We start from the raw sequence: 25,272 nt of genomic DNA, 5'->3' as shown, positions 1-25,272 counted from the left end.
GGGCACCCTGCACCCCGCTGCACCGGGGGCATCCTGTGCCCGGTGTGCCCTGCACCGCAGCCCCCAGCCCCTTCCCAACCCATGCCTTACCTGGGAGCGAGCACCAGGCAGCAGCGTGGGGTCCGTGGGACATCAGGAGAGGAGAGGATTTATTCTGTACAGAGAGTTTTATGCAGAGATGGTTTTGTTTTGTACGAGGCAACTCCTTGGCAGGGTGGCCGGCAGCGGGGCGCCGCTCCCGCTCTCAGGGCTATGCAAAACGCGATTCCTCCACCCAGCTTTTGTACGCGGGGGCTGCTGGCGGCGGCGCTCTGAGCTCTTTTATTAAAGACACGTGAAAGGAGCCGGTGCCGTGCGTGTGTGTGAGTGAGTGTGGTGCCCACCCGGGTGAGACCTGAAGCCCCCCTACAAGCTCCTGGAGTGGGTCCTGGGGGGTTTGGAGGTGGCCATGGGCCACCCATGGGCACAAGCCTGTGGGGAAGGGGCTGGGGTGCAGCACGGCAGGCAGGCAGAGCCGCCCTCCAGCACCCACATGGCAAGGAGTGGCTGTAATGGGGTTTTCTTTCACCCCAAGGGCAAAACCCCACTGCTTCATCCCCACCCCGACCCCCCAAAGCCCACTTCCACAGCATGGCCCCACGACCACCACCACAACCAGCTGCAAAGCCACCGCAGGCGTCGAATAAACCCAGGCTCGGGGCGAGTTCAACAGCAATTTGCACGTTTATTTCGGGTGCTCCCGCCCTCCCCTCGCCCGGCCCCCCCAAGGGGTGACAGTCACATCGCGGCGGGGCCGAGGGCAGCGCGGGGGGGGGCTGGGCTGTGCAGCACAGGGAGTGGAGCGGGGCCGGGGGGGCCGGGAAGGCGAAGCATTTCCATGTACATTGGCCCTTGTACGCCAGGTCAGGTGGAATGGCTCCAAATAAAACAAATATATATATATATATTTCTCTATATACAAATATATAATATATATATATCTATGCCCACCAGATATATATATATACCATCTCTCTGAAAAGGATAAAAGGTTACTTTGTCTCTGCATGCACAACCAAAGCCTCTGCTCCACGCCACCAACCCACGACGACAGCGAGCGGGGGCTGCAGGCGGGGCATGGGGACGCGTCCCCCCCCCAGCACTCGCCTTATTGCTGCTGGGCCGGCCTCCCCCAGCCCCGCTCGGCCACAGCGAGCGCACGGTGGGGTCGAAGCAAAGAGACGAGACCCCGGAGCAACGCCACCCATGTGGTGCCCCCCGTGCCCTGTTTCGGGGGGAGGACGGGGCCGCTGGCACCTCTCCAGCCCCGGTGGCACCGCGGGGACGCCGGATGCGCCCCGGGATGTGGGCACCTGCCGGGGGGGACATAGGCACCGAGTCACAAGGCAAAGTCTGGATAAGGCGACCCCAACCCAACCCAACCCAACCAAGGAGCAGTGTCCCCCGAACGCCGGCCGGGTGCCGCGGGGACGGGCGGGGAGGGGACGCTGTCATAGGGCCGTGCTCTCCGAGTCCTCCTCCTCCTCCGGGGGGGCTTTCACCGACAGTCTCTGCGCGGCGTCCGGCGGGTCCCGGCGCAGGGCGGCATCGACGCCGAGGTGGATGGACGGGATCTCGAAATGGACCAGACCTGCGGCGGGCACAGACGGGCGGTGTGAGGGGCTGCCACGGGGGCACGGGCGGGTGCTGGCACACGGCGTGCTCCGACGGGCGGGCAGCGCTTGGTGCCACCGCCGGGGCGGCACACGGAGCCCCCAGCCTGGCCAGCTGCCTGTCCCCGCTCCTGGAGGGACGTTGGGGTCCCTCAGCAGGCGGCAGGAACACACCCAGGGGAGCGGGGAAAGTCCTGGGCCCTGCTCCTGCAGCTGCCGGCTCGGGGACCCTGCCACAGGCGGCAGCACCCAGGGGAGCAGTGCCAGAGCGCAGCGACAGCTGGGCGCAGTGCTGGGGGCACCAGGGTCGGGTGCTCTGGTGCTGGGGGGCACCAGGTATGGGTGCTGTGCTGGGGGGCACCGCGCCTGGCTGCAGACCCACCGCAACGCCTGGGGTACCACGCTGGGGTGCGTTGTGGGGGCTGCACCGAGCCCTGGGCACAGCACCGGGGAGCAGCAGGGGGACGCAGCTCGCCTGGGGACAGCCCGACCCCACCGCTGCATGGTCCCCCCGTCCCATCCCCTCTGTGTCACCGGGCACATCAAGGTGCTGCGTGTGGGGACAGCCGGCTGCCAGCCACGCTGCGCCCCGCAGGACATGCAGTGCCCCTGGGGCACCAAACTCTGCCAGCACCATGTCCCCAGGCTGTCCCCACTTCCAAAGTGTCCCCTGCAATGCCCAGGATGGGGAAATGCCATCCTGCCACCATGTCCTGCCACCCCTTGGCAAAGCCCCTTGGGAGCCGAGCTGGGGACACCATTGGGTGCCTGCTGCCACTTCGCTTCTCCAGGGCCGTGGGGCAGGAGGGAGCCAGCGGCACGAGGAAGCCAGAGCCAGGTGACAAAAGTGTCCTTGCTGGCAGGATGGGGCTGGGGGCGCGCTCTCACCTGCCCCATGCACCCACAGGTGGCAGTGGGGAGGGGGTGGCAGCGGGTGGCCCTTGGGGACAGCAGTGGTGGGGGACGGGGACAAAGAAACAGCGACAAGGTCAGGACACAGAGGACACAGCAGCAGAGCTTTGGGGCACTGCCCAGGGACACTGCCACCCTCCTGGGGACACAGCCATCTTCTTAGGGACACTGCCACCTTCCATGGGGCATTGCCACCTTCCTGGGGACACTGCCACTTTCATGAGGACACTGATCTTTCTGGGAACACTGCCACCTTCCCAGTGAGGTCACAACCTTCCTGAGGGCAATGCCACCTTCCCAGGGACACTGCCACCTTTGTGAGGATATTGTCATCTTCCTGGGAACACTGCCACCTTCCCAGGGACCCTGCCACCTTCCCAGGGACCCTGCCACCTTCCTGAGGACGCTGCTACCATCCAAGAGACACTGGCACCTTCCTGAGGACCTTGTCACCTCCCCAGGGACCTTTCCACCTGCCTGATGACAGTCATCTTCCTGGGAACATGACCACCTTCACGAAGATGTTACCACCTTCTTGAGGACACTGTCACCTTCCCAAGGACACTTCCACCATCCTGAGGACACTGCCACCTTCCTGGGGACACTGCCACCTTCCCAGGAACATTACCACATTCCTGAGGACACCACCACCTTCCCGAGGACATTACCACCTTCCTGAGGACACCGCCACCAAACCCCAGGCCACGAGCAGCCGTCCTGGTCCCTCTGCTCCGCAGACGCAGCCGTGCCACCAGACCACAGCCCCGGCTGCCCACGGGGTCCCAGCAGGGTCCCCAGGTGGGGTCCGTGCCCTGGACGGCTCCGAGCACCCCGGCGCAGCCCCGGCGCGTCCTCAGCGTCCCGCAGCGGCTGGGTTACCTGTGGGCACGCTCTCCCCGGGGGCCACGGCGTCGAGCAGGGGGGGCTCCGCGGGCTGGGGGCTAGAGCCGGACGCGCTGGCCGTGGGGGGCTGCGGCGGCGGCAGCGAGGGCCTCTGCCTCGGCTTGGGGACGGGTCGAGATTTGGTTACAGAGCCGCCCAGGGGAGGAAGAGGAGGAGGAGGAGGAGACGGGGAAGGTGCGGCGGCTGGGGACAGCTGACCTGAGGCCAGGCAGTAGCCTTGCGGGTAAGCGAGTCCATAGGGCGCGGGGGTGCTCGGTGGGGTGGGGGACAGGCTGGCGGGGGACGGCTGGCCCGCCGGCGGCTCCGACGTGCCCCCCGAGGGCGCCTTGGGCGGGATGGGCGCCAGCTTCTTGGAGGCTGTGGGAGAGACGGACAAGGCGGACAGACAGACGGGCCGACGGACGGACGGCGGTCAGCGGGGCGAGGGGCGCGGGGAGGCGGGCGCGCCACCGGGCACCCACCTTTGCGCAGGCTGCGGGGGCTCTGCTCGGCGGGGGACGGCGGCGCGGCCGCTGCCTGCTGCCCGCTGCCCTTCTGCGGCCCGGAGACGGGGGAGAGCTCCTTGGGTTTTAAAGTGCTGGGGGGGAAGGGGGAAAAAAAAACAGCAGTGAGGTCCTGTCCGCCCCGGCACCCAGCGCCCCGGCACCCAGCGCGTCCCGGTGCGAGGTGGTGCCCAAAGGTGCCCAGCGCCGCGCTGGGGGGTGTTAAAATCTGACTTTGCTTTAATTGCAGCTTTTTAAAGCGATTTCTCCGCGCAGAAGCCATGCTGCAGGCAAGCTCCCACACGGCTCGCCCCGGGGATGGTGGTGACACCGAGGCCACCACCCATGGGAGGGCACCCAAGGGTGTCGGGGGCAGTTACCTGGCCAGGCTGGCTCCCACCGGCGTGCGGCCGCCCCCGGGGGCAGAGGGCAGCGTTCGGGGCCGGGGGGGGGGCAGGAGCAGGGGGGCAGCGATGGGGAGCGGGCAGTGCCACGGGGCCAGGGAGCGCTGCGGGGGCACCGGCAGGGAGCAGGGCTTGGGGCGAGCATGGGGGGCGAGCAGAGGGCGAGGGGAGGAAGAGGAGCAGCGGGGGGGAGGCAGGCTGCGGCTGCAGCCCGGCCAGAGGCGCAGGGGTGCGGGGCCGAGCCCCAGGGCGGGCTGTGCCCAGGGCAGGGGACGGGGCTGGGCACCGGGGGCCGGGGGACCCCGCTTGTCCTTGGGGCGGGGGGGGCTGTAGCAGCAATCCGACCAGGCAGGCGGCGCATCACCCGTGCTGCAAAATGTCCAAAAACAGCCACAGAACAGCAAAACGATAGAACGAAGAAATAAAAGACATGAACAGAAGAAGCATCGGCAGGGGAGGAAGCGAAAGCAGCAGTGAAACAGCGGCGGAGTGGGAGCGGGCACGGCCCCACTGAGCGCTCGGGGCTGCTGCAGGAGAGGCCGAAACCGAAATGAGGGGGGATTTGGGGAACAGCCCCTTCCCCGTGGCTGGAGAGGCGAGCTCCAGGCTCTGCATGGTCCCAGCCATGGAGCCACCTCTAAAGGAGCCCTTGGCACGTCCCCGTGGTTTGCGGTGCCATCGGCAGCCCAGCTCGGCCGGCACCTCTCCTCCAGCCAGGGGAGGAGGAAAAGGAGGAGGAGGAGGAGGAGGAGGGGGTGAAGGCAGCTCCAGCACGGGGGACACGGTGCCTTGGGAGCCAAGCACAGAGCAGAAGCAGGCTGGGCACAAACAGCACCAAAATACAGCAGCAGCAGGACAGTGGGGACCCGCCGGGCACCCGCCGTGCTGGGCGCAGCAGCAGGGGACCCCCACAGCCCCCCCGGGACAGGGCTGCGAAGGCTCCGAGCCCAGCCCCAGGACCCGGCCCCTGGGCAGGATGAGCCCAGGGAGTGCTGCAGGGAGGGTCCCACCTCCATGAGAACCCCACAGCACCCGTGGGTGCTCGGCCAGCCCTTTGCCACACAGCTCATGGCTGGGGGAAAACAGCCCTGTGGGGCAGTGGGAGAGGGAGGCTCCCTGTTTCAGGGCAGGAAGGTGTAATTTAGATATTTTCATCTACTTGGTCCATGCAGGATGAAGCAGACACACAGACCTTGGGCTCGGGGAACACCGGGCTCCTTTAGGCTTTCGCTTTGGCCGCTGCAAGCCCAGCAGCTCCTTCCTTTGGGTTATCACCCAAATTCCAGCCCAGGATAACCACGGTGAGCCCAGCTCATTGCAGACCCCACGGGGGCACCACGGGGACGAGGAGCATCCTCTCCTCCCACTCCCAGGGGGTGGCCGTGCCCGGGGGAGGACTCACCATGGGGACAGGGGACGGGGTGTCCTTACCTTGCCCGCTCGGCTGCGGGTGGGAAGCCGAAGCTGGTGGGAGGAGGAGAGGGGGTCGCCGAAATATCGGGCGCTTGCTCGGGGATGGGCGAGTGCGGCGTGGCGGGCAGCTCGGTGGGCGGCGCGGGGGGCTGCGTGGCCGGGGGGGTGGCGGATGCCTTGCGCCCCCCCGAGGTGCCTCTGCGGGCCACCCACGAGGTGTCCATCACCCTGACGCCCATGCTGGGGGGACAGAGACGGGTCCTCAGCACCCGCACGGTGGGACGGGACCGTGCTAGGGCCCCTGTGGGGTGCCCCCACCCCGTGCAGCCGCCCCAAGCCCAGCTGGTGGCCTGGGCTCAGGGCCGGCTGCTGCAGCGGGGTCTGGTCCCCACAAACGCCTCTTCCACAGGGAAGCTGCTGGGAATGGACCTCCACGGCAACAGGGCAGCGGTGGCTTTGCAGGACAAGCTTGTGTCACCGGCCACGTCGCCCCTTGCCCCGATACCAGCAGGCACCAGCATCCTCCCAGCACCCTCCCAGTCCTGCCGCGGAGGACACCGTACCTTTGGATTTTCCTAAGGCTGCGTGGACAGAAACACACAGTTATTAGTGGAAAAGAAGCTAAAATGAGCCACACGGTGCAGTGCCTGCTGCTTGGAAAGGGAGCTGTGAGGCCGAGGGGCTTGGAGCGTGTGTGCAGGAGGGACATGGGGGGGGACCAGGTCGTGCTGGGGCTGGGGAAGTCCAGGGGATGGGGTTGGGACCTGGCTGTGGGTACACAGCACTGAGCAGGGCACAGGAGGTGACACGGGGAGAAGAATGCAGCCCCAGCCCCATGGCATGGGCCCGCCTGCTCCCATCTCCAGCAGGCTTGGGGCTGGTGAGAAGCTCGGGTCTCATCCGGGCACCCCCAGCTCTCATCCCAGCAGGGACAGTAGGGTCCTCCCATCCTGGGACCACCCGACCTCCACCAGTCTGCACCCTTGCTGTGACCCCCTCTGTCCCCAGCCCTACCCATCCTTCTTGTAAAACTCCAGCATCATGTTGTCCGTGGCCACGCTGAGCGGCCGCCGCGCCTGGTCGTGCTGCTTGCGGTCGGCGTGGTCCATGTCCGGGGAGGGCATGGAGCTGTAGTTGGCGTTGTGGTTCACGTGCATGGGGCTGCCGTAGTTCCCCGTGACGTTGAACTCAATGTCTGGGTGGCAAAGCGAGACGGGGACATCAGAGCTCTGACCCCCAGGGCCAGGAGGGGCAGCTGGTCCATCCCATCCCATCCCATCCCATCCCATCCCATCCCATCCCATCCCATCCCATCCCATCCCATCCCATCCCATCCCGTCCCATCCCGTCCCATCCCGGGGCTCAGCCCACCTCCGGGGAAGAACCAGTCTGCGTGCTGGATGAGCGGCTCGATGATGCCCACGATCTGCAGGGAGACGGTCGTCATCATCTCGGTGATGTTCCTGCAACACAGCGGGCAGCGGCTCGGCGGCTGCCACCCCGCCACGGCCCGACCCCACTCCCTGTTGGGCTTTATCCGCCCCTCGCCCCTCCAGCAGCCCCTCGGGTCTCTCGCCCCTGCTCTGCAGCCCCTCCATGAGGTGCTGCCCCCACGCTGCGGGAGAAACCTTTCGTGCCCCAGGGCTGCGGCTTCAGTCCCCGTCACCCCCACCGCCGTACGCTACCCTTCTGCCTGCGGCCAGAGGAGGTTGGGGCCCAGCACGATGGCCACGTTGCTCGGCGTCATTTTGTTCATGTCCTGGTACTCAGTCAGCTTGGCCAGGAATTTGATCAGGTACCTGCAGGGGTGAGCCCAGGTGCGGGTGAGGCAGGGCGCGCCCTCCCCATGCCCGCGGTGGCTCCTCGGCCGCCCCACGCTCACCTGATGTTGTTGTAGTTGGCCTTGGGCAGCTTCTCGCAGGCGTTCCACAGGGCCTGCAGCCGCTTCTCCTGCTCCGGGATGCTGCGGGAGGGGATTGGGATTGGGGTGAGCACCCCGCAGACCCCAACCCTACCACCCCACTGCCTGCAGCACAGGCACCGTACCGAGGGGGATGGTGCCCTTCACATTGGGGTGCTCACTCTGAGCTTGTTCCTTTAGCAGCCCGAACACCGCACGGATGGGTTTGTGCATTTATAGCAGGAGGTCTGAGCGCCCTCGGGCAGGGTTTGCAGACCCAGCCAGGAACGGGAGCAGAGCCCAGCTGTGAGGTGCTGGGAGAGCTGAGCCACCTCGGGCAGGGTGCTGTGCACCACGCTGGGGACATCAGGGTTTGGTGACATCAAAGCCACTGGGTCATGCAACCCCCAAGGAGCATCAAAGAGCCCTCAGACCCTGGAGGAAACACCCCACATGCTGGCAGCTGGTCAGAAACAACTCAAGAAGGTGCCCACACTGGGCTGGGTGTGTGGGAGCATTGGACCTGGAGCCTGGGAGCTCCTGCACTGCTGCCCTCTGTGCTGCTGGCCATCCGTGGGCCGTCAGCCTTCGTGCTCGGCCTCCTCACCCTCAGGGAACTGCCACGGGGCTACAATTTGCTTGTTTAGCCCCTCCTGAAACTCATTTGAAACTGCTTTGGGGAAGACCCCCGGGCAGACCTCAGCAGATGCCAGCACCGGACCAGGGCTGGGGCACAGGCGAGGCCAAGTACGGGGCTGGGGCTCTGGGGGGACACCCGCGGGGACAGCCCCAGCCCCAAGGCCACCTCCCGACCCGGACTCACTTGGAGGCCTGGATCCACTCCTCGTACAGCTCAAACGTCATCAGCGGCTCCGGCAGCTCGCGCAGGTAGGACTTGAGTGCTCCTGAAGCACACAGCGGGCACGGGGCTCACCACGGCTCACCGGGGCCACCTGCACCCCCCTGCTGGTGGCACTGCCCGGCGTGTGCTGCCTCCCCAGACCCCTTCGGTTCACTGGAGCCTCCTCGAACCCCAGCAGCTGCTGAACTTCCACCCCTTGCAGCTCCTCCCTCTCCCTTTCCCCTCCAGCAGCCCCTCTGCCTCTCCTTTTTGCCCAGCACCATGCCCCAAGCCCCCCACTCAGCACATCTCTGAAGCTCGGTCGGTGGCTTCCCAACAGGACACCAGTGCCCACACCCTGCAGCCAGCAGGAGCCAAGCCCAGGAGGGGAAAAGCTGACTCGCCTTTAAACCAAATTAATGCTCAATGACAGCCCAGCAGGCCGGGCTCTGCGTGCAGAGGGCATCTTGCATCACTGCAGAAGCAGCAGAGAGATGATTGAGAACTCAATTAGGGGGTGTGTGTGTGCAGCTCCCTGCCTGCTCTTGGCTCCTCTGGAGAATCTCAGGCTCAGCATAACCGTGGGGTTCATCCCTCAGCAGGGGCAGAGGGGAGGTGCATGCACTCGGTGAGGGATGTCCAATTCAGGCTCAAAGCAAGCCTGAACCCAGCTCTTCGATGTGTTCAGCGCAGCACAAGCACCTCGCTGGCTCCTGCCCTTAGCAGCATCCCCCCCGTGCCCCAACGCAGGGCTTCCACTTTGCCCGACACAGGCAAGCCCCCGACCAGCAGAAGATCAGGACCAGGGCACCCCAAAGCCACCAAACCCCGGGTGGTCCCCACCTGCGATGGCGTGCGGGTCGGCCGAGTACTCCTGCACGTCCACCACGCAGCAATCCAGGGCGGCCTTCAGCTTCTTCAGCTTGGAGGCAGAGGGAGCCACGCGGAACAGACCCTTGGCAGAGGACACAGGGAGTGTCGGCACCAGGGCACGGCCCCGAAACCTCCCCGGCCACTTGTCCCCATGCCACCAGAGGTGGCCAGGATGCTGGCACCCAGCACCCACCTCCTCCTGCATGCCGCACTCCAGCAGCATGGTCACGCAGGCCTCCACGGGGAAGGCGATCTCCCGCCCGCTGACGGCCAGGTGCTCCTCCAGCGGCTTCCCAAAGGATGGCTTCTCCATCCACGCTTCTGCAACGGGCAGAGAGGTGATGGGGGACAGAGTGGGGGGCACCCCGTGTTCTCCTCACCCCCCCAGAGGAGAAGCTCGGGGATGGCAGCGGGTGTTTGGGTGTTGATGCAACACCACGACCCCGCATTTCTGTCCTGGGACACCCAGAAGTGGGTTTTAAAGGTGAAATCCAAGCAAAACATTTCCCAGCCATCACATTTCAAGGGGGCTGAATGATGCTTTCCAGGGGAGCAACGTCTCGCAAACATTTGCAGGCTTCTCCCCCTTCTTTTACCACAATTTGAGGACTCGCTCCCTGCCCAACCGGGGCACAGGGCGGCTGCTGGACTGACAGCACAGTGGCCTCAGGGGACGGGGACACTTCCCCAGCTCAGGGACAGGAGGGATGCAAAGAGGGGGAGCAGACAGAGGGTGCCCAGCTGCAAGCCAGGCACCACGCCACACGGTGACACCGCAGCCTGTCTGCAAAGCCACGTACAGCTGCCGGCATGACGCCGGGTGGTGGGCTCTGTGTCCCCAGTGTCACCCCCCTCAGGAGCGGGACAAGCCCCGCGTGCACTCACCCTGCTGGGCTTTTATCTGCGGCAGCACGTTCTGCAGAAGCGCCAGCGACTTCCTGTGGTACTCGGCCTGCACCTCGATCAGCTGGGGAGAGAGGGCACCGAGTGCGTGCGGTGCTGCCGGCGCGGTGGGGACGGGCACGGGGCAGCCGCAGCGCGGGGCCGAGGGGAGCGGCCGGCTCACAGCGCTTACCGTCTGGAAGTAGTTTGCATAGTCGATTTCTTTGGCCACGAAGCTGTACATGTCAGCCGAGAGCTGGTCCTGTGGGGAGCACGGAGTTAGGAGCAGGCCCAGTGCTGTGGCCACCACGACGGACAATGCTGCCCGCCAGCCTTCCTCCCTGCCTCAGCCTCAGCGCTGAGCCCAGCACGGCACGCTGCAGCGCCTGCTCGAGATGTGCCCAGGACCCCAGACGCCCAGCAGCACGGCGAGGCTTTGCTTTCTGCTGCATTACAAACTTCTCCACTCTCCCACAGCCTTGCAAAAACCCCAGTTTGCCGTTTCGAGCTTCTCAGAACAATTTACATGGAAACCTCCCGTGCTGAACAAATCACACAAAAGTTTGCTCTTCGCTCGCTGCATCGCTTCTCCCGTGCGAGCAGCCCCTCAGCTGCGTTTCTGCAGAGCAGAGCAGCACGGCTCGTGTGCCACGGGCACTGCATCAGCGTGCACACAGCACAGCCCGACAGGCCCTCGGGTGCCCCTCCTGCTTTCTGGCAGCGAGGAGGAGGGAGCTGGCTGCTCCGAGCTGCAAGGAGCCCTCCCAGAGCTGCACGCAGCCCCGCGGCTCACGTTTTCTATCCTCACGCTTTCTCTATGTACTTTGCAGCTGCTCTTTAAGAATCCCCCTCCTGCACTGACACTGGAGGACACGCACAGGGCTGGGAGCAGATTTCCAAGGCCACTCGGGTCCTGCCTCTGTCCCCACGAGGTGACTCAGCCAAGCCCTGGGGATGGGATGCTTTCGGGCTCCCGAGGGCTGTGGGACACAGGGGGACAGAGGACCTGTGGCTGGGAAGCATCACTCACACCCAGCAGTTATGGGGCACAGCACCTGTTTATGAGGGTGGCACGTGCTGTGCCCGAGCACCCCACAATGCCCTGTGGGGCCGGGAGGGGACCAGGGCTGCCAGGGGCTGTGCTGGGCACGGGGCCAGCCCCGGGGAGGGTTTCTGGGTGCAACGGGGAAGCAGAGGGGGTGATGCTGCAGGTTCCCACTGCAAGTGGCACCTGGGATGCGAGGGGATGCTGAAGCCCTGGCTGCACGTGGAGGTGTCCCCAAGCCGTGCTGTCCCTCCCGCTGTGCCCTGACGTCCCCACACCCCCACGTGTCCCGGGGTGGCCCCAGGCCGAGCCCCCGCAAGCGGTACCCTGCAAATCTCCACTCGGTTTGCTGCTTCCTCCATCTCCTCCCTGAGAGCGTCAGCTTTGGCACCCGACGGCTGCAGGTTGCTCGACAAACTCGATGACTTTGCGGACTGCTGCCACCTGCGGACAGTGGGCAGGGTGTCAGGAGGGGCAGGGAACATGCAGAGCCGGTGGGCAGCCCAGGGACCCCCTGCCAGCCCTGCTACAGCCCCCAGGGCTGAGCACCACGGAAAGGGGCCCAGCCCGTGCTGGGATGCAGGAGCCACCCCCAGCCCAAACGCTCCCTAGCTCCAATTTAGCAATCATTATTTTTCAAACGCTTGCAGACTGCCTCGGGCACAGCCCCAAGCGGGCTGTTCAAGTCACCTGGGACACGGGGTGACGCCAAGGGACATCCCACGTCCCCAGCTGGGCTCTGCCAGCCGAGCGCTGCTCTACAGCAGCAGGAGCAGCTGGCTCTTTGCCACCATGTACGAATTCAGCAAGATAGGGAGAACAGGAAAAAATAAAGATTTGGGCCAGAAAAAAATACATTTTTTTTCCTGCAGTGTGCATGCAAAGAAAAGGGATTTTGCAGAGAAGAGCAGAGCTATGGGATCACTGTAGAGCTTGACTTAGAGGCATGGTGACACGGCCGCGCTGTGACTTCCCACGGCTGCTGGCCATGCAGTTTGTCACCTCAGCCACCCAGGACCTGGGGATTTACAGAGCCAGGGGCAGCTCGGAAGCCCCTCACCAGGCGCGAAGCCTGCCCAGCACAGACAGCCCGGCTGCAGTTCCCACCTCGTCCTCGAGGAGTCCATGTCCAGCACCAGCTTTGCTAAATGCTTCCTCTGTTTTTGGATATTTGGGATTTCCACCTGCAGCAACACAGGGGCATGGGAGGAGAGAAACACCTCGCTTAAATCCCTGCAGCATTAGGAAGGCAGCGCAGCCCATCCCTCCTCTGCTTCCCACCCGTGATGCTCACAGCACCTCAACACCAACACGCAAGTGTGAAAACCCCATCCCCGAAAGAGGCATCCTTCGGTCAGTAAGTCCTCCTGCACCTGGATACCTGGCTTAAGGAAGAAAAACTCTTCCTGGGATGTGCCAGCCATAGCAGCAAAGCCTGCCACGCACAGACAGCGTCTGCCAAAGGCTCTGCAGCGGCTGAAAGCCCCAAAGCTGCAGCCCGGCCCTGCTCTCCTGTCCTATCACCAGCAAGTCAATAAAGCTCTTCGTATTTCAGCCGGGGGCGATAAAATCAGAATGGAGCCCATGACATTTTGCAAGACATAAAAGGGAAAGAAAAAAAAAAAAAAAAGAAGAAGAAGAAGCATTTGGCAAAATTAAAAAAACAGAAAGTTGGCAGCAGGAAGAAAAAAGAAGGAAAAAAAAAAATCCCAGACAACAACCTCCCTTGTTTGGAGCTTGGAAACGTGTTTCAGAAATAAAAGCGTTCAAGCCTCTGCCTTGAAGAAAGACAGAAAAGAGCAACAGCCAAGCGGGACGGAGGCTGAGCAGGGCAGGGAGCTGCCCCACGGCCAGGCTGGGGGCCGTGCAGACACCGGCTGTGCTGAGAGCAGGAGCTGGCACCCAGCACCCCTGGCGACCCCCAGACGCCACCACCCGCTGTGCCCGGCTGCGTTTTGCCCAGCCCCACCTCAGCCAGCACGAAGAGCGGCTCGATGACGTCCCTCTCCACCTGCAGCTCGAACTGGATCAGCTCCTGCGCCAACTTGTCCTCCGCCTCCCCGCACAGCCTCAGCATCTTCCTGCAAGGGGACAGCGAGGCTGGGGAGGGACGGCAGCGATCCTGGCCAGAGCCATGGGGTGCTGTGCCCCGAGGTCTGTGAGGCGAGGGGCAGGGATGGTGGGCACCGAGGGGACGTGGTGGCGGTGCCACCTCTTACCCCAGCAGGGAGTCGTCACCCAGCACCGCCGAGCCCTCCATCAGGCACTGCGCCAGCGTCGTCAGCGGCAGCTTCTTCTGCAAAGGGAGCGCCCCGGCACCGTCAGGCTCCCCGTGCTCGTGGGACATCACGATGTCCCCAGCCCCACGTGGCTATGGCCACCCAGCCCCTCCTGCTGTCACCCGGCTGTGCTCCTGCATGAGCTCTGCCCAGCACCTCGCTTACACAGGTGCTTTATTCACATGTATACAACCCCTCTGCCCCACGCACTCCTGCGTGTGCACCCACATGCGTCCAGCTAAAGGAAAGGAGGAAACAGCTCCGCAGCCTGCTCGGCACCCCCCGGGGAGCCTGGTGAACCTCACCGAGCGCTTGTCGGCGTCCACGCCCTGCTGGCCCTGCAGACATGCCGTCAGCTTCTTGTGGGTGCTGTGGGAGACCTGCTTCACCAGCTCCAGACGCTTCTCCACCTGCGGACACAGCGGCACCCGTCACCGCTCCGTCCTTCCTCATCCTCACCCTGGTGCAGCCAAATCCCTTTGTTAATCAAAGGGATTTTAATTGCCGGTGCGTCGGGCTGGGTACAGACTCCTGGCTGTCCTCCAACACCCTGCTGTGCCAGGCAGAGGGTCAGTGGCCCTGGGGACAGGCGTGGGGACAACAGCAGTGCTGGGACAACGCTGCTGCAGCTGAGTGAGGGCAGGAGCTTTCTCTCCCCAGGTAAGCTTTGTTTGCACCAAACTGGCAGATACTCAACCCCAGGGCTGAAAATTGCCTGATTTGCCTCGGACTTGCTTAAACAGGGAAGTCCATCCAAAAGCTCAGCGAGATGAGTCACTAAATGTCAGCAAACAAGATCTGACGAAAAACGTAGCCGAGACCGTCGGGGAAAATGCGCAGCTAAGCATAAAGTGCAACATCTGGGAAAATAATCCGGAAAAACAAATAACCCCTGCCCCTGGGACATGGGGACGTGCCGACAGGGCAGCAGGTCCTTCAGGGAGCAGAGATGGCAGGATAGGTGCGGGACAGGCTGCTCTGCCTCGGTGAGGGCCCTGCACACCAGTTGTACACATCTACACATCTGTGTATGCCTCGAAAGATGGGGCACTCTGCGCAGGAGGAATGCAGGTGTGTGACAAGGAGGCAATGAGACACCACTCCAAAAAGGGGCTGCGTTCCCGTTTCCCTTGAGACAACCCCTCCAAAGAAGGTGTTGCACCCACACAGAGCAGCTCGCCCCTTCTGCCTGCTGCACCTTCCTCCTCCCCAAAAGATGCGACCACCCCACACAGCACCGAGGCCCAGGCTGTGTAGTGCCAGCAGAGACCTGAGCGTGCACGGAGAGACAGCAGGAACTAAAAATGAAGCCATGAGAAACACTGACCCGCACCGCCAGGCTGGGGAGCCCCCGTCCAGCCCCAAACCTCCCGTCCCTGTCCCTGTCTTGCACCCACCGCCCTGTGCCACTGCAGCACCCGCAGCAACCCGTGGGTGTCGGGGCTGTGGCTGCCCTCTTCAGGGCAGAGGCACTTTACCTGCAGAAGATCTTCGCTCAAAACCTCTGTCTTCTCAGCCCTGCGAGAGCAGAAAGACAAAAATGAGTTGGTGAAGGGCCTGGTGCATGGCCGTGCTGGGCACGGTGGGATTTGCTCCTCCATCGGTCCGTATGGGGACCAGACTGCTCTATATTCCTGCTGGAGATGTGGTCAGTGGGAGCGAGGGCACCCTCAGCACCTTGCCCGTGACACCAGGCTGTGTGGTGCAGGGACCCTTGAGAAGGAAGGGCTGGCATCATGAGGGGTCTGGGCAGGCTGGGGGGTGGGTCCATGCAGCCCTCATGAGGTTCAGCAAGGCCAAGGGCAAGGTGCTGCATTGGGCTGGGGCAATCCCAAGCACAAGTCTAGGCTGGGCAGGGAATGGGCTGAGAGCAGCCCTGAGGAGAGGGACCTGGGGGTGTTGGTGGATGAGAAGCTCCACATGAGCTGGCAGCGTGTGCAATTGCAGCCCAGAAACTGCACCCTGGGCTGCCCCCAGCAGCGTGGCAGCAGGGCGAGGAGGGGATTGTCCCCCTCTGCTGTGCTCTCGTCAGACCCCACCTGGGGCCTTGCGCTCAGCTCCAGGCCCCCAGCACCAGAAGGACGTGGAGCTGTTAGAAGGAGTCCAGAGGACGTCACGAGGATGCTCAGAGGCTGGAGCACCTCTCCTGTGGGGACAGACTGAGGGAGCCGGGGCTGTTCGGCCTGGGGAAGAGAAGGCTCCAGGGGTCACCTCACAGCGGCCTGCCCGTGCCTGAAGGGGGCTGCAGGAGTGCTGGGGAGGGACTCTGTGTCAGGGGGTGTGGGGCTAGGACAGGGGGTAGTGGCTTTACGCTAAAAGAGAAGAGATTTAGATTAGATATGAGGAAGAAATTCTTCACTCAGAGGTTGGTGAGGCCTTGTCCCAGGCTGCCACAGGAGCTGTGGGTGCCCCATCCCTGGCAGTGCCCAAGGCCAGGCTGGATGGGGCTGGGGGCAGGGGGCTTTAAGGTCCCTTCCAACTAAAGCAAGCTGTGACTCCATGACTATGCACACATCAGTTTAAGGCTCTCTGGTCCATCAGCCCCGTGTGCAGCCCCTGCATGAGCCCCACCTGCTTTTTTTTTCCCAGTCATGGTTTCTGGTCAGAAAGCTTCTCCCCACCACACCCTAGACAAGCAAAGCCTGGAGCATCGCCATCACTGCCCAGGCTGTGCTGTGCAGCCAGAGACACAGCCCTGCTGCAGGGACCTGCACATCCCCACAGGCAGCCTGACCTCTTTGCGTGGGGCTGAGCACACAGGGGTGGTGCACAGCTGGCAGGATGAGCCCAGCGGTGCGAATCCAGCTTGCCTGGTTGTGCCAAGGCACAGGATGCTGCAGGACCTCACATCCAAGCTGCAGGACATTGCAGAACCCCATGTCTGAGCTCCAGGATGCTGCACAACCCCACATCCGTGCCCCAGGATGCTGCAAAACCCCACACCCAAACTCCAGGACAATGCAGAACCTCACGTCTGAGCTCCAGGACACTGCAGGAACCCACATCTGGCCCTAAACCATCCCTCCTGTGGATCACAACAGCTATCACCATGCTGGAACAGGGCACGCATTTCCCCCCCCAGGCACCCTATCATTGCCCAGACACCCCAATGGGGTCTGAGCACCCTAAAATGCACAAAGCAGAAGGAGCAGCCCCCGTGCCTGGAAGGATGAGCGCTGGTGATGTGCTGGGCTCCTCTGGGGACGATGGATATTTTGCTGCAGAAAGGCCAATTGGCACAACTTACCTGCAAAGCTGAGAGAGCCCCTGCAAGCATCCACACTGCACTGGTAGGCAAGGAGACATGTTGAAGCCATTGCACACTGTAATGTTTATTCATAACCATAGAGGGCTTTTTTTTACAACTTTAATAAACCATTTCTTCTTTAAAAAAAGTTATCTGTGTCAAGATGCGCTTGGACAGAGAGTGGAATTTAGCTAAAATGTAAAGGTCAGTTGCCCTCTCAAGGTTTGTCACTGGTTAACGTGAGGCTGGAGCATGACAGAAAATTGCTCTCATCCTTTGCCCTCCTTGGAAAAAAAAAAAAAAAAACACAACCAAAAAACAAAACAAAACAAACAAACAAAAAAAATACCCACCACCTAACTTGCCCAAGCTCTGTTTGCTTTTCAAAACCCAACATGATTTTCTCAGCCCCGAGAACCCAGCTACAGAAGTGCAGAGTTGAATAAGCGGAAATGCAGAATATGAAAGTGGAAACGAAGAATTTGAAAGTGGAAGTGAAGAGCACCGGGCGGAAAGTTCACAAGCGGTGCCAGCAGCGTGGCCGCGGGCTTGCAGCCAGGGGCAGGACTTTGTCTGCAAGTTCATCAGCAAACACGCTGAGTTCAAAGCCTTTATGAAAATGTAAATGAACTGTGCTAAATCCAGCTTGCATAGGAAACTTGTTGTAGTGTCCAATTTAAGTCAGTTTGTTTTTAAAGAGGCACAGAACCCATTGGGTATAATTAAAAAAAAATGGATTTAAACGTGCACATTACACCTCCCTGTGTTTGGCAAGCAATCGACCTGCTCTCCACCTGCCAGGTTATGGCCCCAGGGGCTCTGCTCCACCCCGGTGCTCCCTTGGCACACCTTCCTACTGCCCTTTGTGAAGCTTTCGTCCTGTATTTGGAAGGGGGGGGCAAAGAGTCCCTGGGATGCAAAACCCCATTTATCAGTCATTTCTAGCAGTATTTGTGCTCTTTTAAGGCACCATGCTAAGACCTGTGCCCACTCATGGATGGATGGAAATAGGTGAATGTGAAAAACCAAGGATTTTTACACCCAGTCATGGAGGTAGGTGAGAAATGCACCCATGGAGAAAACCGATTTTGGAGCCCCTCAGAACCAGACTTGCCTTTAAAAAAAAAAAAAAAAAAAGGCAAGAAAAAAAAAAAAAGGCTGTTCAAGTGTTACTCTTCTGCAAATCACCATCGCTAGCCCTTTTGGGCAGGGTTGGAAACGGTGCAGAATTATCCTGGGCACGGAAGAAAGCAGCGAGTACCCAAAGTACCTCGTCAGAAACCAAACCACACCGCGGCCACGCGCATCGGAGCCACGCAGCATCCCCATGGCACTCCCTGACCTCACTGCTGGGAGCAGAATACTTTCAGCTTCAAGCCTCTGCTATTCGGAAGCAGATACGGCATATGAAGCTAAACCTAGTCAGCATCTGTGGAGGGGAAGGAGCAGGGATGCACATGAGCACCATGCACCCACAGCACCCGGGGGAGAAGCCGTGCCACCGCCCAGCATCGCTGCCGCCTGCTCTGTGCCCCATCCCCGTGTCCGCTCCGGGGGAGATGGAGCAGCTGGTGATGGCCATGCAATGGCTGTCACCACGGAGAAAATGGGTAAATAAGAATAGTGATGGTTTTTGTGTGCTTTTTCCTTTTCCAGACAGTGAAATGGAGGGGTTTGCACACCCAGGCTGCCAGGATGGTCCCGCTCTGGCAGATCTCTCCCAGCCATCATAAAACACCCCGCGCTATGCTGCACATGTGCAGGAAGCAGGAAACATTTCAAACAGGGTAACAAAATCTGGCCTCGCTCTGCTTTCAAGTACCTTTGCGGCACAGAAAAACCTCAGCGTCCTTACCATCCACCCCAACACAGGCACCCAGCACCAAGCCCACGGGACGTTTAATCGGGTCAGGGGGCCTCCAGCAAACAATCTGGCTTACAAAAGGGGGAGAAAAAAGGGCTGCAGAGTCTTAGGGGCATTCATGAGCAAACGGGAGCTCAGCGCTGCTCCAGACAGAGCAAGTGGCACATCCCTAGGGGTGCTGCGTGGTTATCCCCAGCCCGTGCCGTGCACCCATGGGTGCTGCAGGAGCTGGGCTGGTTTTACAGTGGGATGAGGACCCCACAAGGCTTCATGGCCAAGCTACAGTCACCAGCAGTGGCATGGGCACTGCTGCGATGAGATGGCATTGCTCACAGCACTGGGAGTGCACTGGGCTGGGTACCACGTCAGGCGGGACAGATCCTGCACTGCTGAGCCTGGCCCCGCAGCCACCAGCAGGGAATTTCCCTCCAGCACAGACCCATCAGCCGGGGTCAGCCGAAATGGGCTGAAATCGCTCGGTTTTGGAGCGGGTGCAAGGTCCTGCAAACCACCAGGCTCTGTCAACTTCCTGCCACCAATCCTAACTAAGGTTGTTCTTTCTTTTCCAGAACGCTCAAAAAAAAACCCACAACCCAAAACCAATTTTCTTCATTTCTGTGTTTGCTCCCACCGGCAGCACTCCAGAATCTGTAAATTATACCCAGGAGTGTGAGAACCGAGCAGCATCTCCAAATGCACATCAAACCAGAACAAGCCGTTCCAGATGGCCGTTCCACACGTAAAGATTATAAGGAAAAAAACCAACACCGTCCCACTCCCCAGCCAGCGGATTGCATTGCAGCTCCGTGCCGGCAAAATCCCGTGCTCTCTGTTGTGCTCCTACCACCTCAGCCTGAAGTTAACACGGTTTTAGAGGGGCTGGGGGCCTCTACCCTGCCACGTAGCATGCACTGCGTTGGATGATGGTTTGTTATCCCCCATGGGTTCCTCGGAAGCTGCAGCCTTACAGAAACTCACCAAAACCAAGAGAAGCCGGTCTGGGTTTCCCAGTGCTGGGAATCGCGCCTGGCAGCAGAAGGGATGCTCTCGTCTTCCATTCAGACATTGTGTCCCCCCAGGAATGCCCCCAGCACCTCCAGCCAGCTCCTGGCCACCTCGCTTCTTGCCCAGGCGTTTCTGTCTCTGTGCCTGGTGATGTGGGTGCAGGCAGAGCAGGACGGGGACCCCCGCATGGGGCAGGACCACATTCAGCCCCAGCGGGCTGGTGACACCGTCCCCACTCACATAACACGTCCTCTGCAAGCATCACCCCCAGGACAGGGGTGCGGGGACCCTCTGGCCATGAGCCCACCCCTTTCCCTGCTGGGATCCCACTCCCGTGAGCAGCCCCTGCCCCCTCACAGCAGGATGAGCCCCGGGCTCTCCATCCCGCAGCCCTGCACAGAGCAGGGGGAGCACAGACACTGACAGCCAGAATAACCCCGGTGCCCCCCAGCCCCAAAACCCCACTCATTACACGCGCCCTGCAGGCAGGCAGCCGGGATTAGTGGCTTTCTGTGCCTTCTTCCATCTTTCCACCAGGCAAAGGAGAGCACGCTCCTCCCCTTCTCCTTCAGATTCCCACCCCAGAGCTGTTTTTCTCAGCACAAATCCAGGCAATTATCAGCCTCGATCATCATCCAGACACTTGTGTCCCCGCAAACATCTGGGAGAAAGGGGACAATTAATACGTGGTGCTAAAAGCCAGCGAGGGGGGGATGCAGCCACTGTTTGGTCGGCGTTGGCTTCTGTGAGAAATAATTGCTGCCAGTACAAATCAACACCAATCAAGCAAATTAATTTGATTTAAACATAAATACTACATAATCCTCCAACATGAAATTGTGCGTTGACCTCGGGAGCTGCAGCGAGCTGTCTGCTTCCCCCGAGCATCCCCGCAGCACCCGGATTTCCATGCTGCAGCTGGACCGGGTGGCACAAACTTCCACCAGAACAGGGGCACGACGGCTTCCCCAACACCGCCCCTCATCTGCCAGGTCCCAGGGCTGAGCCCAGCCCTGCTGCTGCTGCCGTGGTGCTCGGAGGGATGCAGGAATGCTGCTGCCCGTCGGGTGATGCACGCTCACCCCAATACGTGCTTGTCCCTGTGTATGGCACCCCCACGCACGGGCATCGCGCCCTGCTGCCCCGCACCGCTCAGCACCACCACGGAACGAGCTTTTAGGACGAACAAAACACCCACCACAAGGAGCTCCATCTTTAACACGACCGTCTCAACCCCATTCAGGATTTAGCTGCGGTGTTCTCTCCCAGAGGGAGAATCGTCACCAAATTTCTGACCAGGTGCTCTGAGCGGTGCTGCCCGCGCCGGGGGCCGGAGGGGTGCAGGACGCAGCTGGGGGGGCTGCTCTCTGCCCGCCGCGGGGGCTGCGGCTCCTGCCCCAAAACAGCCCGGCAGCCGGCCGCAGTGAGGGGGAGGCAGGCTGCAGGAGGCCAAGGACTGACTCCCAAGGACGGCCGGGGCTCAGCTCCCCCTCCAGGAGGAAAAGGGCTGGGGACGGTGCACAAGGGGCTGAGAAAAGGCAACCCACGGCCAGCAGCAGTGTCCCAAGAAGCACGGAGGTGACCCAGACCTCGCAAAGCATCCTCAGAGCAGGGCTGAGCACCTCTGCTCCCTGTGCCAAGCCCTGCACCTCCTCGTGCACCTTTGGGTGCTGGCACCCATGGGGCAATTCAGGTCCTGACCCCCAGAGCCCTGACCTGCCCCATTTCACTGAGCTTAGAGGCACACAAAATGCAGCAAGCACCACGAGGACACCACGCTGGAGGTGACACTGCCGTGGATGCCCCGGGCTCCTGAGCTGTGTTCAGCCGGCAGCAGCCCCGGCTCGGCTCCAGGAGAGCGAAGGCACGGGTCTGGCACGGGCAGCACCAGGACCATGACAGCGGGGCCCCAGCACCTGCAAACGGCTCCAGCGTGAGCTGAGGGCACGCGGCCCCGCAGACTGATGGAGAGGGAGCTCTGCTCAAGGCCTTTGCACCCCGATTTGGGGCAGCTTGTGGAGCCCCCAGCCTTTCCCAGCTACTCCTCCAGCCCCACATTTGCCCACACCGAGGTTTTGTGAACCTGGGGCAGCCACGGAGACGTTGTTTATTGCCCGTTCCCGCTCATCCCTTCCATGCTCTCAAACACCTCGTTAGCCCCCCAGACTCACTGGGAACACTTCTGCCAGCCCCAGGGTCTCAGGGAGCCGACGGGAGGGCCGGTGATTTATGTGCAATTTGGGGACAAAACATTCAGACTGCTCCATTAATATTTCATCACTCCATTTGTCAGCGCTGCCGGCTTAGGAGGAGGATAAAAATATCCGCCCGCCTGCCTTCGCTCGCAGCTGGCACCTCCCTTCTCCCACTGCCGCGCAGCTCCTGAGCCCCGCGAGCCCAGGGCCGTGATTCCGAAGGGCCACGGAGGGGGGGCCGCAGGCACCAGGGCTCCACACCCCGTGCGTGCAACCCAGATACACGAAGCTCGTCGCTGCCTCCTGCAAATCCCATGGGAAAACCCCCGGCGGCGCAGCGCATCCCCGTGCCCTCCGTCCTTATTTCCTGCAAGGCCGCAGGCAGAGCAAAGCCTTCTGTACCGGAGGCCTCTGGGTTTAAGCGGGGACATCCCGGTGCTTAAGGGAAAGCGACAGCTCCAGGAACCGTGCGCGAGCCTGCAGCACCCCAGGCAGCCTCGCGCTGCGCCCCGAAGCACCGCCGCGGTCCCCAGACACCCAGGACACCCAGGACACACACCCTGGGTCCCCTTTCCCCCCCCGCATCCATCGAGCACGTTCCCAGTCGCCTGCTGTGCCTTCAGGGACCTCGAAGTGTCACTTCGCATGAGGCTGCAACTGCCCGGTTTCTCCCTGGCGCGGCGAAGGCAGCGCTCAGACATTCTGGAAAGCCGACGAATTTCTGCTCTGGGAACAGCCCCGGGGCGAGCTCCCGACAGCCTCGGTGGCCCCATGCATGCAATGGGGAAACAGAGAAATAACCCAGAAACGTGGCACTTTGGAGGCAGCATCTTCAAAGTGTTTTACAGCCACTTACTGATTTCCCTTCCCTCCTTTTGCCCCATGGAGGTAAATACTACGCGCCTCACAGCCTCACAGCCAGGCTACGCAGCTCTCCCGAAGGTCAGGCACCAAGCGCGTGTCCGAGCTGGGACAAGCGTTCCCAGATCTCCAACTCTCCCTAACCACCAAAGCAGGGATTCCTGTGACATCACGCGCTTATTTTTGTGATGCTGCTGGGAAAAGGTGCTGCGAGGAACCATCCGTGGCCACCCCAGCCCCCAGGAAGCAGGAGGGCGCAGTGGGGCGGGGATGCAGGAGGGGGCAGCAGGAGGAGGCAGTGCCCTGGCCAAGTAGCCGTCTCCTTCCTCGCTGCTGCCCCCTCTCCTTGCCCTTCCCCTTTTTCTATCGAGTTAAACAACCAAAATAAAGGAATAAAGGGCACAGCACAGCCCTCCGGCTCCCATCCATCCCACCTACTCCCAAGCCCTGAGGTGCCGGGGAAGGGATGAGCCCTGGTCCCGCAGGGCAGTGCCGCACCTCTGGGTGCTGCCGCTCCCTGGAGGGGGCACAGGAGGGGAGTTCCTGGTTTTATTTGACTTGCGTTAGAGCCAGTCAAATCAAATTAGCGCGAGTCAATTAAAAGGCACATTGTTCAGGTGTTGGACAGGTGAGGTGATGAAGGGGACGAGCCAGGGGGTGGCAGGACAGAAAAGCCTTGTGGCTGTGCCAAACAGAGCCCAAGCCATCCGTCACCACCACAGCGACGTCCTTGGGGGGGCTGCAGCCCCCAGACACCCCCCCAGGCACACCCCATGGCAGGGGGATGTGACCATGGGATGGCACCTGTCCCCTGCATAGTGCACACATGGGGGGCACAGCCACCCCCATAGGGAGCTTGCTGGAAGGATTGGGGACCCCCTCCACCACCTTCTTTGTGGCCCCCCGGTATTCTCCCCTGTGCAACTCGAGGGACAACCCCCCGGTACAGCGGAGACCCCAGCGCAGGCTGCTCCAGCACCAGTCCAGGATTCAGCCCAGTGGTCTCCAGCCCCATCAAGGACTTGCAGGGGACGGTGTCCCTGCAGCCCCAGACCTGACCCTCCGAGCTGCCGGTCACAAGACAGCCGAGCTGCAGCTGGGCACGGAGGGCTTCCTGATCGATCTGCCTGCTGAGCAGCCCCTGCATGAGCAAGAGCACCAAAAACCCAGGATTGGGGCCGGCTGCCTCTCAGCGCCGCACGGCACCGAGCTGAGGACAAACCACCCCTGCTCACACCTGCAACGGCCCGAGCTGCAAATCCTCGTCCCTGCTGAGGACATCCCGGGGACAACGATCCAGGCTCACGCAGCCCCCTCACTCCCGCCCGCCTCACCTGCCGCGAGCATCCCCAAACCCGCCGGCACCCAGAGCGCTGCGCCCGCCCGCACCGAGCTCGGGGCCACCGGGCAGCGGGGAAGGAAGGATGCTCGGACACCATTTTGAAGGTGTGCGTGAGCTCGCAGCACCACGCACAGCCCCCTGGCTGCTCCCTGCTCCTCCCCAGGGCACCCAGCCCGAGGGGCTCCGGGGCCCAGCCGGGGCTGCACGGCGCGGGGCTGTGTGGGATGAGGCGCGGGGCTGAGGACCCTCACACCCGCACCTACCGGGTCCTGCCTGAGGGCACCCGTGGCTCATGGCCCTGAGGAGGAGGAGGAGGGACGGAGGGATGGATGGAAGGACAGAGGGATGGAGGGAGGGATGGAGGGAAGGAAAGATGGAGGGAAGGATGGAGGGAGGGAGGGAGGGAGGGAGGGAGGGAGGGAGGGAGGGAGGGAAGGAGGAACGGAAGGATGGATGGAGGAAAAGAGGGATGGAGAGACAGATGGAGGGATGGATGGAGGGAAGGACGGATGGAGAGATGGATGTAGGGATGGAGGGAAGGAGGGATGGAGGGATGGGGACACGACCAGGCTGGCAGCCCCCGAGGAGCCCAGCCCGTCACGCAGCTGTCACCCCCCCCCGGCGCCGCGCTGGAGTCAGAAAAGGAAAAAAAAATAAATCAATCCCTCCCCAGCCCCCCCCCCCCCTCCCCGCACCGCTGCAAAATCTCGGGGAATTACACAACCGCCGCCCGCGGGCCCGGCGCGCACCGCAGCCCCCTGACACCCGCGGTGCCCCCCCGCAGGCACCCAACGCGCCCCCCCCGCACCCCTCCGGCCCCAGACAGGGCGGGCTGGGGGGGGGCACCCATGGGTGCTGCTTGGGGGGGGAGGGGTCAGGCTGCGGCAGCGGTGCTGGGGGGGGTCCCCGCGGCTCGGGGTGGGCGGGGAGGGTGCGGGCAGGGGGGGGGGGGGCTGCGGGGGGGCCGGTGCGGTGCCCACCTGCCCACGGTCTGGTTGGCGAGCTGCCGCATGCGGTTGAATTGCTTCTTCATGGTGCCGGCGGCGCGGGCGCCCCTTTACGCGGCCGCGGAAGCCCGGGGGGGCGAGGGCCGCTTCCACCGCCCCTCCCGCATCCTCGGCCGGCCGAACCGAGCCGTGCCGGGCCGTGCCGAGCCCACCGGAGCCGTGCCG

At 62.4% G+C, this 25,272-nt stretch overlaps 1 protein-coding gene across 1 annotated transcript; it reads right to left on the bottom strand.

The window, feature by feature from the left end:
- Positions 1-1,490: 1,490 nt before the first annotated feature.
- Positions 1,491-25,228, bottom strand: ARHGAP44 (Rho GTPase activating protein 44; the record flags this gene model as incomplete). The annotated part of the gene is made up of 22 exons (XM_082775250.1): positions 25,081-25,228; positions 15,065-15,104; positions 13,892-13,996; positions 13,527-13,603; positions 13,277-13,388; positions 12,415-12,491; positions 11,634-11,751; positions 10,456-10,524; positions 10,266-10,347; positions 9,574-9,701; positions 9,351-9,462; positions 8,490-8,571; positions 7,649-7,729; positions 7,452-7,565; positions 7,138-7,229; positions 6,781-6,961; positions 6,330-6,347; positions 5,785-6,006; positions 4,330-4,722; positions 3,929-4,044; positions 3,444-3,824; positions 1,491-1,630 (listed from the first exon to the last, which is right to left on the bottom strand). Exons 1-22 carry the CDS (start codon positions 25,131-25,133, stop codon positions 1,491-1,493), a joined length of 2,793 nt encoding a protein of 930 aa, XP_082631376.1. The 5' UTR covers positions 25,134-25,228.
- Between the last annotated feature and the right edge of the window lie 44 nt (positions 25,229-25,272).

Source organism: Aythya marila (assembly GCF_965140915.1).
Source record: "Aythya marila genome assembly, chromosome: 18".
In the NCBI taxonomy this organism is placed as follows: Eukaryota; Metazoa; Chordata; class Aves; order Anseriformes; family Anatidae; genus Aythya; species Aythya marila.
This window is presented reverse-complemented; position numbering and strand designations above follow the sequence as displayed.